This window comes from Meleagris gallopavo, chromosome 9 (genome assembly GCF_000146605.3).
Source record: "Meleagris gallopavo isolate NT-WF06-2002-E0010 breed Aviagen turkey brand Nicholas breeding stock chromosome 9, Turkey_5.1, whole genome shotgun sequence".
Taxonomy (NCBI): domain Eukaryota; kingdom Metazoa; phylum Chordata; class Aves; order Galliformes; family Phasianidae; genus Meleagris; species Meleagris gallopavo.
The window spans coordinates 13,206,280-13,218,876 of NC_015019.2; the positions used below are offsets into that span (position 1 = coordinate 13,206,280).

General features: G+C 42.8%; 1 protein-coding gene across 5 annotated transcripts in view; it reads left to right on the forward strand.

Moving 5' to 3' along the window:
• CAPN6 (calpain 6) overlaps positions 1-12,597 on the forward strand; it is a 55,531-nt gene that overhangs the window by 3,551 nt on the left and 39,383 nt on the right. For 2 of the 5 annotated variants that reach the window (XM_003208443.4, XM_010715372.3), the window contains exons 2-3: positions 4,433-4,521; positions 5,362-5,532. In XM_003208443.4, coding sequence (XP_003208491.1) covers positions 5,368-5,532 — 165 coding nt within the window. In that variant the 5' untranslated portion in view covers positions 4,433-4,521; positions 5,362-5,367. Of the gene's footprint in view, positions 1-1,507; positions 1,698-2,197; positions 2,270-4,232; positions 4,332-4,432; positions 4,522-5,361; positions 5,533-12,597 lie in introns of those variants that run through there. The other 3 variants (XM_019618276.1, XM_010715369.3, XM_010715370.2) reach the window with 3 other exon arrangements.

Genomic DNA, 12,597 nt, shown 5'->3' on the forward strand with positions numbered 1-12,597 from the left:
AGCATACAGACTCCCAGTGCAGTTAGTATGCTGAAATTTTTAAAGAATACGAATGAGTACATTTCTCCAGTAGGAATGTTTAATGTAATGGGCAGTGATGTTGCTGCTGCATTAGTAGGAAAGTAATGGTCAAGATCATGATGCCACAGTGTATTGAAGCAGAAGTTTTGCAACTGCTTTAAATTCCCCGACACATAATGCAAATTTGCAGAGTCACTGTTTTGTAAGGACCTGCAGTCATTCTGCACAGAAGGAGAAGGAAATAACCTTTTCCAGCTGAAGTCCTGGAAGCATTTTCAATTAGGAGTTTAATAGGAAAACAGTTCAGAGTAATTTAAAGCTTTTGGCTGCTTTTCTGCAGGCACTCACTGGCTTGGTTGCCCTGAAGCAAGCTAGGAGTTCTGAGGAAGAGATGTTTGCAAAAGCACTAGGCAGCTATGTTTGCAAACAGTTAAGCACTTGAGTCCCTGTGTTGCTGTTATAATCCAAACAGTGGCTCTAAGGCTGACTGATAGATTGGTTCTGAAAGAGTAGAGCTTTGAGTTAGAGTTTTTCCGCAGTGTTGAGGCAGCTCACAACTCCAATTTCAAAAGGGGAACCTGAGAACCAAATACTGGTTATTATTGGTAACGTTGCCATTTGCACGAGAGAAAAGCAAGCTTGATGCTAGCAAAGGGATAATATCTTAAAATCAGGGTGCCACCCCAGAGCATAGTATGTGCTGTGTGTGTCCCTGCTGGCTTCCTGGCATCTCAGGCAGGGGCTCCTGGAGCAGCAGGGGTGCAGTGCTGAGGCTGGGGGTGCCGCTTGTTGGAAGGAGCAGTGTCTTTTTCCACTGTGGAGTTAAATATCAACTAGAAGTTTACTTTGCCCTTTTAGTCCTGTTGCTGTGCATGAAAACTCCTTTGAATCCTTCAGTTGGAACAGAGAAGTGGGGTATGTGGTAGAATTAATGTAGCGAAGCATGCCAAGTCTCTTCCTTGAAGAGGAGTTCCATCTAGACCAGAGGTTTTGCTGCAGCTGCTTGGCAGCGTTCACCTTTGGAAGGGAAATTATTGCTTTCTGTAAGGCTCAGAATTTGAGCACTGTGGGGATGGCAGTGAGAGGGGGTTCGTGTATGGGGCAGCTAACTCCACGGCTTCAGCAACTCCTGACTTTTTATCCTGCATGGTGCTTAGTCACACACAGCGACACAAATAGGCTTAAAAGAGATGACTTTTTGTGTTAGTTCTTGTGTGCTCATTGCACAGCTTTAATGGCAGCTAGAGTGTAATTTTCGCTCAGCCCGTCTGAACAGTTAGTCAGGCTGTTTGTTGTGGTCCTTCTGCGTAGCAGCTGGGAAGAGAACATTTAAGATGGGAAAATGTGAGTGTAAAGAAAGAGTGGTTGACTGAGGCTCTCCAGAGTGGGAGTAATACTTAATGATCTTGTAAAGAGCTGCATTTCAAGTAGATGTCCCTTTAATTTAAGCTGCCAGGAGCTGGTATTTGCAGCTATGTTGAATGTGCTTAAGACAGAACCTTGCTCACTCTGATGGGGGAAGCATCTCTGAGTGTGAACTGTGAGTAAGGGCACAGTGTTTGTACTGCCAGGCTGAGAGGCGAACCTTGGGTGGAGCTCTATGGAAGAGGGGACCTGCAGTGACTTGGCTTCACTGTGCTGCTGATTGAAATAAGAATTCCACTGGAAAAGAAAGGGTAAGAGAAAGACCTTAAAGCTTGGTGTTTGAAAGTCAAGAGTTGCAGGACCTCCTATACTCCTGCTGGCTTAAGGGGCTAGTTGTGACTCCAGAGAAACCTTGGGATCAACTGTGCTGGACTGCTGGGGAGCTCAGCTCGGAGACCAGAAAAGTGAAAAGAACTAAGCTGTTACATACAGTCAGAGAAAGAACAATCAGCAAAAGCATGACGTCTAACCTTTAGAGCTGGGTTTTTGGTTTTTTGTTTTCCCCCCCCTCCCCCCCCCGCCCCTCTTTTCTTCTTTGTCTTCTGTCCTTCTTCTAGAGCGATCTCTTTTCCTTGACAGAGTGGCCAAGGGTCTTTGTTTGGGAACTATTGAATCATGGCCTGAACCTCTGATTGATCACCTGAGGCAAGCAATGAGTCAGCCGTGGGAGCACAGGTGAAGGCAATTCACCTGTGTGATCAGAAGGGCTGGAGCCTGGCTCCACCTCTCCCAGACCCCATTTAAGGGCTGACTGCCAGCGAGGAAGGATCTCTCTCTAGAGAGTGCTCCTCTTGGGGTCTTTTTCTGTGAGCCCAGGACACGGGTAGGCTTTTCCATTAATTTCCTATTATCCCTTTCCAATGCGATAATCTTTCCCGCTATATGCTCTCTAAAGACCAGCCTAACTTCTCTGTGTGCTTATCAATTATACATCTGTACACTCATTGGTTATACAGCCTCTAAAATGTGGCACGATATTTTTAGGACTGCACTGCTGAGCCCTCTCTGTGCTGTACCCAGCTCACACTATGGCACATGACAGTGTAGGGAATCCTGGACAGAGCAGCTGCCAAACCTGCCTTCGTGTTTTCCTCAAGTGCAGCTGCACACTGTGAGTGCCAGCAGAACTGAAGATAAATCTGTTGAAGAGCAGGGAAGGGTATCTTAACGCATACTGTGAACTTGCGATTGGACAGAGAGCACAGCTGGGTAATTTGAGAGCTTCAGTGCTCAACTGAGGGGCAGCATCTGGGACCTGCTTTAAAACAAGTCAGTGGAGTGGGAACCAGGGGCTCTCTGCCTGTCTTGATCAAGTTGGGCTGTGTTCTGGTGGGTGAACACCCTGGGAGAGAATGAGACCATCCCTCAGTCTCTGTTCTCCGACCACTTGGCTGTTTTAGAGACTGTGGTCAGCCCCTTGATTGTGCCCAGCCCCTTGCTCAGGACAGCACAGGGAGTCTGGAAGAGGCTAGGTGGCGGCTTCCTTCTCCTCGGGTGTATTCCCCCCAGGGTGTGCTGCCCATGAGCTTGGGGTGACACAGCCAGCAGCTTGAGGTCGTGTACATCGTTTCATGAATGCAATTTGTGTGTTGTTGCAATACTGGCTGTGATGCAGTGGGTGTGGGGGTGTTAATCCTGGAATGTCTCGTGTTCCAATTTAGAAGATAGAAAGAGAGAGAGGATGTGGGGCAAAGTCATTAAAGACAATCTTGATGAGTTAGGCAATAGCAGCTGAAAACCTGATCACCCTGGGCTATTCTAAAAACAAGCGTCTTGCAGATAGGCTGAGTTTAGAATCTTACTTAGCTTGTGGGGAATTTTTAATAAGCAAGAATATCAGTTATCGTGAGATGATCTGTATTCTACTGAGATTAGCCAAACTAATGCTTTTCTTTTGTCCCTGAGCTATCTTTTTATAATTGATAATTTGACTTTAAAGAACTGGTGGTGGGGCTTTAAAGGCTGGTGAGGGGAAGCAAGTCTATTTCATTTTGTCTTAGGAAACCATCTGATAACTAAGATGTCTTGTGACATTTTAGGGGGATAATTAACAAGAAAATAAACATTAGAAAAAAGGACATTATTACAAATGGCAGAGTATTAATGAGGTATTTGTTTTTGAACAGTTGATTGCATGCAGTTTTGTTTTATTGAAGCTGGATAACACAGTAACAGAATATAAGGTCCAGTTCAAAAAGGGGAACCCGTGGCCTGGCTGAAGATACAGTAAATTTTTCTATCCCAGTGGTATTAGGATTTGACTCCAAGTAATTACGGTCCTGGTGTATGCAAACATTATTTCTGGATTTTTGATCCAAGAGGGGATTTGAATCCCTAGAAAGGCGTTTAATATTTGCTTCATCCAAATATCATACATAGACTTGTTTCTTGTTCTGTCACTTTGCTGTGTAAGATTCTGCTAGTAGAAACAAGGTCGTGCTCACAGGAGAATTACTTTGAGTGTAGTTAGGAGGCTTTGGAGTGGATGCAGGAATGGCAGTGATTTGGAGGAGCACCCATTCCCATGAGTGAAGGCAGTAGAGCAGCACTTTACATCCTTGAAACACTATCTAGTTTGAGGCGAGGGAAGGAAAAGAGTGAGTGGAGTGGGAGAAGAAGGGAGGGAGGGTTTCAAAACCATTCCTATGTTATTATTTTGGCTGCAGTAGCTTTCTTTCATGCACAAAAGCAGTCATCGCAAATTTGATGTTTCCAAGTGTTCCTCATTACTTCTTTCTATTTCTCCAATTGTGTTCACTTGCCTGCTGGGAAATGCTTGTGCCTAGCTTCGTTCAGTTTTCTGCAAATCTGTGGAATCTTACGCAATGTGTAACGCGCGTCGCTCAGGGATCACAGGCTGAGATCACCGTACCAGGACACAGCAAGTAGGCTGCTAGGACAACATAACACCATTCTCTGTTGCAAGCGTGTGGTTTTAGCTCTCATAGCTGGGGTGGGTAACCTGCGTTTGTCTTCATTGCTATAGATACGTCGAGAAAAGGGAGATACATCCTTAACCCATACTAGGAAGGAAGAGGAAAGAAATCGCTGTACAAAAGAAGTGTTCCATACAGAGTAAGTTCAAACACTCTCTTCACTTTCTTGAAATAGCACCCTACAAAGATGGGAGTATCTCCATCCCTCGTGTTCCCTAGGCTTCAGACTGTCCTAAGTGATTTGTGTGGTCAATTTTTGATTTTTAGAATTATCTTAAGCAACTTATTTGAGCTCTGTGACTATGACTAAACTTGCAAAGCTAGATAGTCATGATTCTTGGAACCAAGGTCTGAAAGCAAGTTAGTTTTGTTTTTCTTTCATTGCTAGTGGTTATTATTATTCTCAACACTATTTGCAAATGTTTGCTGCTTCTGGGAATTCAGATCCCTGGAACATAACATGAAAATCAAGGACAACAAAGCTAGCTAAAGTATTGTCACTTTAATTAAGATGGATAACTGTGGAAATCTGTTTTCAATTCTAAGTAGGCATAAGAGTTGCAGTAGATAATTGAAGTGGCCAATAGAAGAATGCAGGGATAGAGATGGCTTTGCTCTTCACATGCACTATGAACTGAAGGCCAAGATCCACTCTGTTACATTTCCAATCTATTAGACAAAGCAAAGTGCTATATTTGTTTCTTACCTGGAACCTTTAAATTCTTTTCTAGTAAGAGTTCTCTTCAGTCAAAAGTGGTATCCTTATATGTATGATACTGTTTTGTATTTTTTAGTCTACTACCTAGTACAATTGAATTTATAATCTGTTTCTTAAACAGAAATCAGTAATTAATCTTGTTTAGAATAAATTATGCTCTGTTGTCAAATACTTGTGAGGGTTTCACTATGCTTTATGTTTTGGACTACTTTAAAGAGGCTTCATAATTTATGTAAGCCAATATTCATCTTACCTATACAGAAAGATATGTCTTCATCAGTTCAACTCTTCAGAGATCAGAAGTACCACGAGCTGAAAAGGCAATGTATCCAGCAGAGACGGCTCTTCAAAGATCCTGAATTTCCAGCCTCAGATGAGTCCCTTTTCTATCAAAAAGCCCCACGAGGGAAAGTTGAATGGAAGCGTCCAAAGGTAATGAGCACTCACTCCCCAGTGATGAGATGCTGTTCGTACTACTCCACTCTTAACATCTTCTCTGTACTGAAACAATTATGTCCTCCCTTTTTCCATTCATTTCTTGTCAGTGTGCAATCCAGACAGAAGTCTATCTGTCATTTTGCTGTCCAAAACAAAAGTCATGCCTTACTCTATGAAGATGAAAAGCAAGCATTCGGTATAACCTGATCATGCTTTTTTACTGTTGATGGCCCTCATAACAAACAATGTGAGGTAACTCCAGTAGTAGTGCTGTTTAGATCATCCCTCTGTTTAATTAAGAATACCTATCTGTAGTAGATCAGTCAAAACAGAAATATATTCTGAGAATATATTCTTCATTTTCTGGATCTGTCTGTGGGTATGTAACTCTACAGGTTGCTCTGTTGACGAAAGCATCTTAGAAATTGTTGAGATTTCTTAATTGAATTTCTCCTTAATACATGTCACTTCTGGGGCCTTGTATGTAGGCAGAATGGTGGCAATGTAAAATCTAAGCTCTAGCTATTAAATGTAGTGCCCTCGCCAAGACAACAAATGCTCTATCTTTTTTATTTTTTTCTTAAGGAAAATACAATCCTTGTAAAAACACGATAGGAAATAAGAACTTATGAACAGAACAGATGAATATTTGAGCCTGGAATGCTAAAAGCATATTAATCATGCAACTCAATTAATTGTTCATCATTATAGCTCTCTGCATGTTTTCAGAATAATTTGTAGCTTGTATGTGAGGAAAGTAAAACTCACAGTAGCAAGGGGAAATTGGTCCAATCTCAAGTAGCTGAATTGTTTGTATCTATAAATGAATGATTAGTAATTTTTCCTGGAGAGCAAAAAAGAGAAGAGCCAAAACTAAGAGGAAACCGTGTGTGTGCAGTTTGTCCTCAAATTTACCTTTCGTATTAACTATAAAGGAATCAAAAAGCCCAGCTATGTGCAGGTCTTAGAGGTTTGGTTGAATCCTACAGTATAAGGCAGGATGCTTTTGAACTACTCCTGGGAATACTCAACTATGCAGACATGTAGCTGATGCAGAGAAGTGAAGGTATGTTCTCAAAGGTATGTGTAAACTTTTTTTTCTATACTGAATTCAACGCTTCCTTCCTCTGCTGTGTTTCAGCAGTTCTAGTGAAACCTTAGCAGCACTTCTTGTCTAGATTAAATGGAGAGATTTCCTTTATTGATTGATACTGCTGGTCTCTGTATGACTTTGTTGAAGTGACTATGAATTTTGCCCTTGGCTTCTACAAAATGTGGACTATGCCATAGGGATTTCATCTTCAGAATGAAAAAACTATTATCTGCTCGCTCTCTGCCTCTAATGCTTGTGTCTGTTTGCTTCTTCAGCTAGCATCTTAGCAGGACCTAAATATCGTGTCATTCTCTTCTGATTGTGATTAATGTACTGCACATTGGAACTGTTAATATTACTTATATTTGGGATCTGGTAATTGGTTTGCTTTGAAGCCTCATGCTTCACATATCTTGTTTTTATAAAGCAGTTCATGGCTGTAAACAAATAATTCAAGGAACATAAAATCATTTTCAACTTTGACCACGTGACTTTCCATCAGAGTGTAATCTGTTCTCACACTCTTTCAAGTGTAATGAAGAGCACACTCAAAGCTTGTAGCTGGATGCACAAAGCATTATTACCCTGAAGTATGGTGAATTTTTCTGTAACTTACTCATGTTTACTGTTGGGATTAGGATTTATCTTCTGGAAGCATAAACTTGCATGGCTTTTCTTGGAAAATGACAATGATAGCATGATTGCTTTTCTATGTATCTGGTACTGTTCCTTGTTCCGTGTGATAGGAGATGACAGATGAGGCTGACCAAGCCTGGCTATATTTGCCAGGATAACATAAGATTGTTTGTTTGTTTTCCTTGATGGTGTTGATTTCTCACAGCAGGTTCAATACTAAAATTTTAGTGAGCAGAACAGGAGTTGCTTTCATAAATGGTGAAACTCTGTTCTTTCTCTTCCCATCACGTATTTGGCAGTGGATAGCATGCCCAGATGCTGGTTTTTGTGTACTGACATGAGCAATGGGTCCCTCAGTTTAGAAACCCTTCTTAGCTGTGTGAGCAACTGTGCTATGCTGCCCAGTGCACGCAGTGCCTCTGCAATTGCTTTCACTGATGCCAGTGTCACAAGAAGTACATTTGGGATCTGGGAACTGAAAGCTTTTCTCAACTAAAAGCTAGTATTCTAGTTTCAGCTCAGAAACGTGTTCACACTTTGTTCAGTCCATAAATGGCTGGTGTTGGCCAAAGTAAATACATAGGAAGTGTCTTTATGTTAAAAAAAAAAAAAAAAAGTTTTATTCTGTCCAGAGAGGAAAGGAGTGTGAGAGAGAGAGAAGAGCAGGGAGAAGGGCTTCCTCTACTGTGTTTTTTGTCCTTGGGTTTGCACCTGCAATGTTAAGTATGTTCTGTTTGCTTATTCTAGTCACTCACAGCAATAGCTCATTAACAGTCTGACATTAATTAGTTGTTTTGTACAAGTCATCTTAAGAAGGGGAACAAAGCCAGGGTAATGTTACTTCTGTGGCACCCCTGTATTAAGAAAGTGGAGAGCACAGAAGGCACCATGTAATTACCAAGCATTCTCCCTCACATGGTCTGACTTTCCAAGGAGAAATTTTCTTATGGAAAGACCAGCCAACAAATAAGAGCAATGAATGCTACTTATGTGCAATACTGGGTCTTGTTTCCTTGGCTGGGGGCAGCTGTGCTCTGCCAAGGTGTAGGAGCAGCCTCTTGCCCCCCTCATCTCTGCTGGCCCTGGGACATCAGTGCCCTTCTGTGCTGGTTAACCCCTTCCTGAGGGTGAACGCTGCCTCTGTGTGATGGTCTGGCTCAGAGTTGGCTCTTAGCAGCGAGTGGCTCTAGTGAAAATACCCAGGAACTGCAGTCACTGCTTCAAAAATATTTTGTCTGTCTTATTTTTAGCGAGGGTTTGCCTCAATTTTGCAACTGATAGAATTGACCTTACAAAGGTATCAAATCCCAAGGACATGTTTGTCTGAGTTGAACTAGATCCTCTGGGCAGGACAGACATCCGTATGGAGAAAAAGCAGATAAGCTTGCTTCAGAGATATGTGACGTGTTCTTAAGGTATTCAGACAGGAAAGTAATGGTCTCATCCAACAGAATGAGAATCTTACTGTGTGCTTTCCCAGATTCCCTGCTTGATCCTCTGTTTTATAAGCCCTGGTTCTGCTTTCATCCGCATGTTTTCTTTACAAAAGGGCTATGGTTATACCCCCATGTTCTGGAAAGACAAGAGCTAGTTCTCTTTCAGTAAGGCAGGGCACAAAGCCGCTTGCTGAGGTTACTGCTGAGCTGCTTCCTAAGAAGCTTCATTGGTGTCCCAGACTGCAGGAGGGACTGCTGCTGTGTTTATTGAGCCCCCAGCATTCCCCAGCTCTCCTGGTGCCGAAGGTCAGTTACCTGCCTGCAAGTGGGGAGTCGCTTACTCCTGGCCCACTGTCTGCCCTGTTCCTGAAAACTCTGCATGGCGTAGGCCTGGTTCTTCACTCTTCTCACTTATGCTTTCAGGGGCAGTTATTACAGTGAAAGTTAAAAAGATTGGGAAATTAGGTGCTGTGTTCTTGAGAGATACAGCAAAGGGAACAAACCCAACAGTTTTCAAACTGGGCAGTATGGGAGGAGCAGGTTGGTGACTCTTCCAGGTGAGCGTGAGTGGGTGAGGTGCTGGAGAACTGGCGAGCTCTGCCTTTCATCTGCTTGTGTTTCTTGGAGGTGGCACCAGCTTTTGTTTGCTTCTTACTGCTGGAAGATGATCAGTTGCCTAAGAACCAAAAAAAAAATAATAATAATAATAAAAAAAATATGCATTTGCAAGTGATGATTTGAACCCTGGAAACCTCCCCCCACCTCTGTATTTGTCTTGGAGAATTTTGCACGCCAGGGCATGCCTGCCTGTGTCAGCTTTACATATATTGCATTCATGTTCTTTCTCCCATTTATGTTCTTAGTGACAGGAGTTGGGATCACAGAAAGCAGTCCTCCAGAAGGTTTAATAGCATCTCAGACCTCATAAATATCGCAGAATAAGTGTCATGAAATACTTGGGTGGTACTGCCTAGCACTGGATACACTTGGGTTAAATGTCCCTTAAGGATAATGTGTGGCTTTCTTTTGATTCCTCTATCTTCTGTAAGCTGCAGCTTTATTCTCAATCTGTTTTCCAGTTAGACCATGAATGAGACCAGGAACTTGCTTGACTTTTGGGACACTGTATCAGGAGAAGTGCTGCAAAGGAAAGCATCCAGGCATGCTGCGTCTGGGTTGAGTGGTTGTCCCACATTGCAATGTAGGAACAGTTTCAGAGCATGGAGCAGTGGCAGCTTCTCAGCCTGGGCTATCTGCCAGGATGGTGCCTGGAGCAATCCAGAGCTGGAGGAACAGTGGAGATAAAGGGGAATGCTGTAAATTGGCACCTCAGAATGATGTGAAGTCTTAGCAGTAGAGCTGCCTTCTGTGTGACAAACAAGATTGTAGCATTCACTATGAATAGTGACACTTTCCTGATTTTTGCATTTCCTTACCACACCCACAGCTGTCTTGATAAAAGGATCAGCTCTGACAGTCTGAATGTGCTTCCTTCTCTCTTCAACCTTATTTATTTTTTTTATTACTGGCTAAAGGCCACTGATCTTGCTTGATGAGAGCAGCAGTTCTTGCCTCTCCCCCTTCTCCCCCTCAAACTTTACAGGGTCTGATTAATGCTCTTCTGTGAAACCCTGATGTGTTCTGCAAAGCCTGCTGCAACATCTGGAACCACAAGAAGCCTTTTCATTTTCTGTTTCCCTGCCTAATCCCATGTTTCTCTGTTGCTGGTGGTTTTTGACTCTTGAAGTGGAGACAAACATGAATTGAGATGCCTTGTGTGCTGTGATGTTTGCATTTGTACATGAAATACAGACCTATATGGAACGTGCCTGTATCTGAGAGGTGGGGAAATGTGTGGTTGTGAGCCTCTGCTGACCTTTGAGAAAGCTCAGGAATCCCTTTATTTACTTCAAACGTGAACTTTCATTGGAATACAAAGGTGGTATCAGATGTTAGGTTATGTGAGCAGAGCAGCAACGTCTTACAGCTTGCTGACTTCTTGTTCTTCCCTGGGATGTGTCTGTAGAAGAGTGCTGTAAAAGACTTGGCCTTGCATTAATATCAGATAAAGATTGCCTGGCTTCTTATTCCTTTTGCTTCTCTCACAGTCACAGATCATAACATTGTGGATGCTGTCTTCCATACACTGCTCAAGGGTGTTTGAGATCCCAACTGTAACTTTCTGTGGTGATTTTCAGACATTGCACTCCACACTAGTGATGCTTGGGGCTCCTAAAGGAGTACAAAACTTCCTGGATTACAGTATTTAGCATTTTAACTGGCATTTATGTATGCTGTAATTAGCTGCGTTTACATGTGAATGGCCTCCTTTTATTGCATTCATAATTATTAGAGTAGTTTTATTTGCCATAATGGCAGATTCAGCTTGTAATCTTGACCTCCAGAAAAATTTTCTTGTTCCTATTTTTTTCATAAGATTAGCAGATGTTTCTTTGATAAATGTGTGCATATATAAAGTGAAGGCTTTTTTTTTTATAGTAGTGTGTAAGCCTTGTGGATGGAGGGCTTTCTTAGAAAAGATATGAAAGCTTGTAGGCAAAGCAGACCAATGTACCTTTAAAGCATTCATCTCAAAGAAATATGATAGGAATTGGGAGGTAAAATCTGGAAAAAAAGTCTGCCCTGTGAGATAATGAGAGAGGTTGATAGGAATGTGTGCACGTGGATCTTATTTTGAGCAAGAGAAAATGGCTTTAAATTGCACCAGAGCAAAGTTGGATATTAGGAAAAACTGCTCAGAGTGGTGCTGCACTGGCATGGGCTGCCCAGGGAGGTGTGGGGTCACCATCCCTGGAGGTGTTAAAGGAAAGGGTCGATGTGGTACTGAGGGATGTTGTTAGTGATGTGGTGGTGATGAGTTGATGGTTGCAGTAGACTATCTTAGTGGTCTTTTTCAATTCTAATGATCCTGTGATTCTAGGTTAGAATTATGGAGATGGAGGGAAGATGCTGCAGTCCTCTAGATGTGCTGCAACCTTCTGTTAGCTTGGAGGGGGCAGGCAGGGAGACAACAGCTAGACAGGACATCTTCAGAAGAATATTATTTTTTGGTGGTGCTCAACACTTCGTTCCTTCATTAGCTATGTGCACAGTGAACTGCCTACTCCTGCAAATGAAACCTAGCTCTGCTGAATGTTTGATGTGGTAAGGTGCCACGGTGTCCTTGGTATGTGACTGCGCCAAGCTCGGCCGTCTGTCCTTGTGCAGCTGTCAGTGAGCAGAGAAGCGGTGCTAGGCGTGGGCTGCCTGCCAAGGCCTCTGTGCTGAAGACGGGCAGGCTGCTCCTGGGGAGGAAGGTGTTAAATCCTCCAGCTGTGGGGGCTCTGGTGTTGGCTGTTGGCACAGCTCCTGAAGATGCATGTGGCAACACAAAGGCGTGCTCTTCACATGCGTTGCCCCAGCAACTGCACATACTAAGCAGGGATTGTCAGCATGCCCTGCAAACAGTGATGTAGCTGCAATTAAGGCAAATAATCTTCAGGTTGTTAGATTTTATTTTGAGCTGGGGGGAAAGGGGTGTGATGATGGGTGAACGTTATTGATATTAACAATGAAGTGCCATACGTCTGAGATTCTGTTGTAGGCAGGGCTGTATCGTGCTGTGTATTGCTTAAATGATAAAATTAGAGCTGGCACTTGGCTTCGGAGCCTTGTTTTCTTATTGGAGAGACTAAAAATCTGCTTCTGCAACTTTACTTATTTAGTGATTTAAAGACTGAAGGAAGGACTCAGATGAGTAGTACCCTTTAGCACCTTGGCAGATGAAGATGGCAGCAGCCCCAGGTTTTAAACTAGTTTGTAAATTGTTTGGTTCCTCCTATTGCTCTCCTTGCCACTCATCGGATTCTTTGTTTTATTTCATTGATTTTTTTT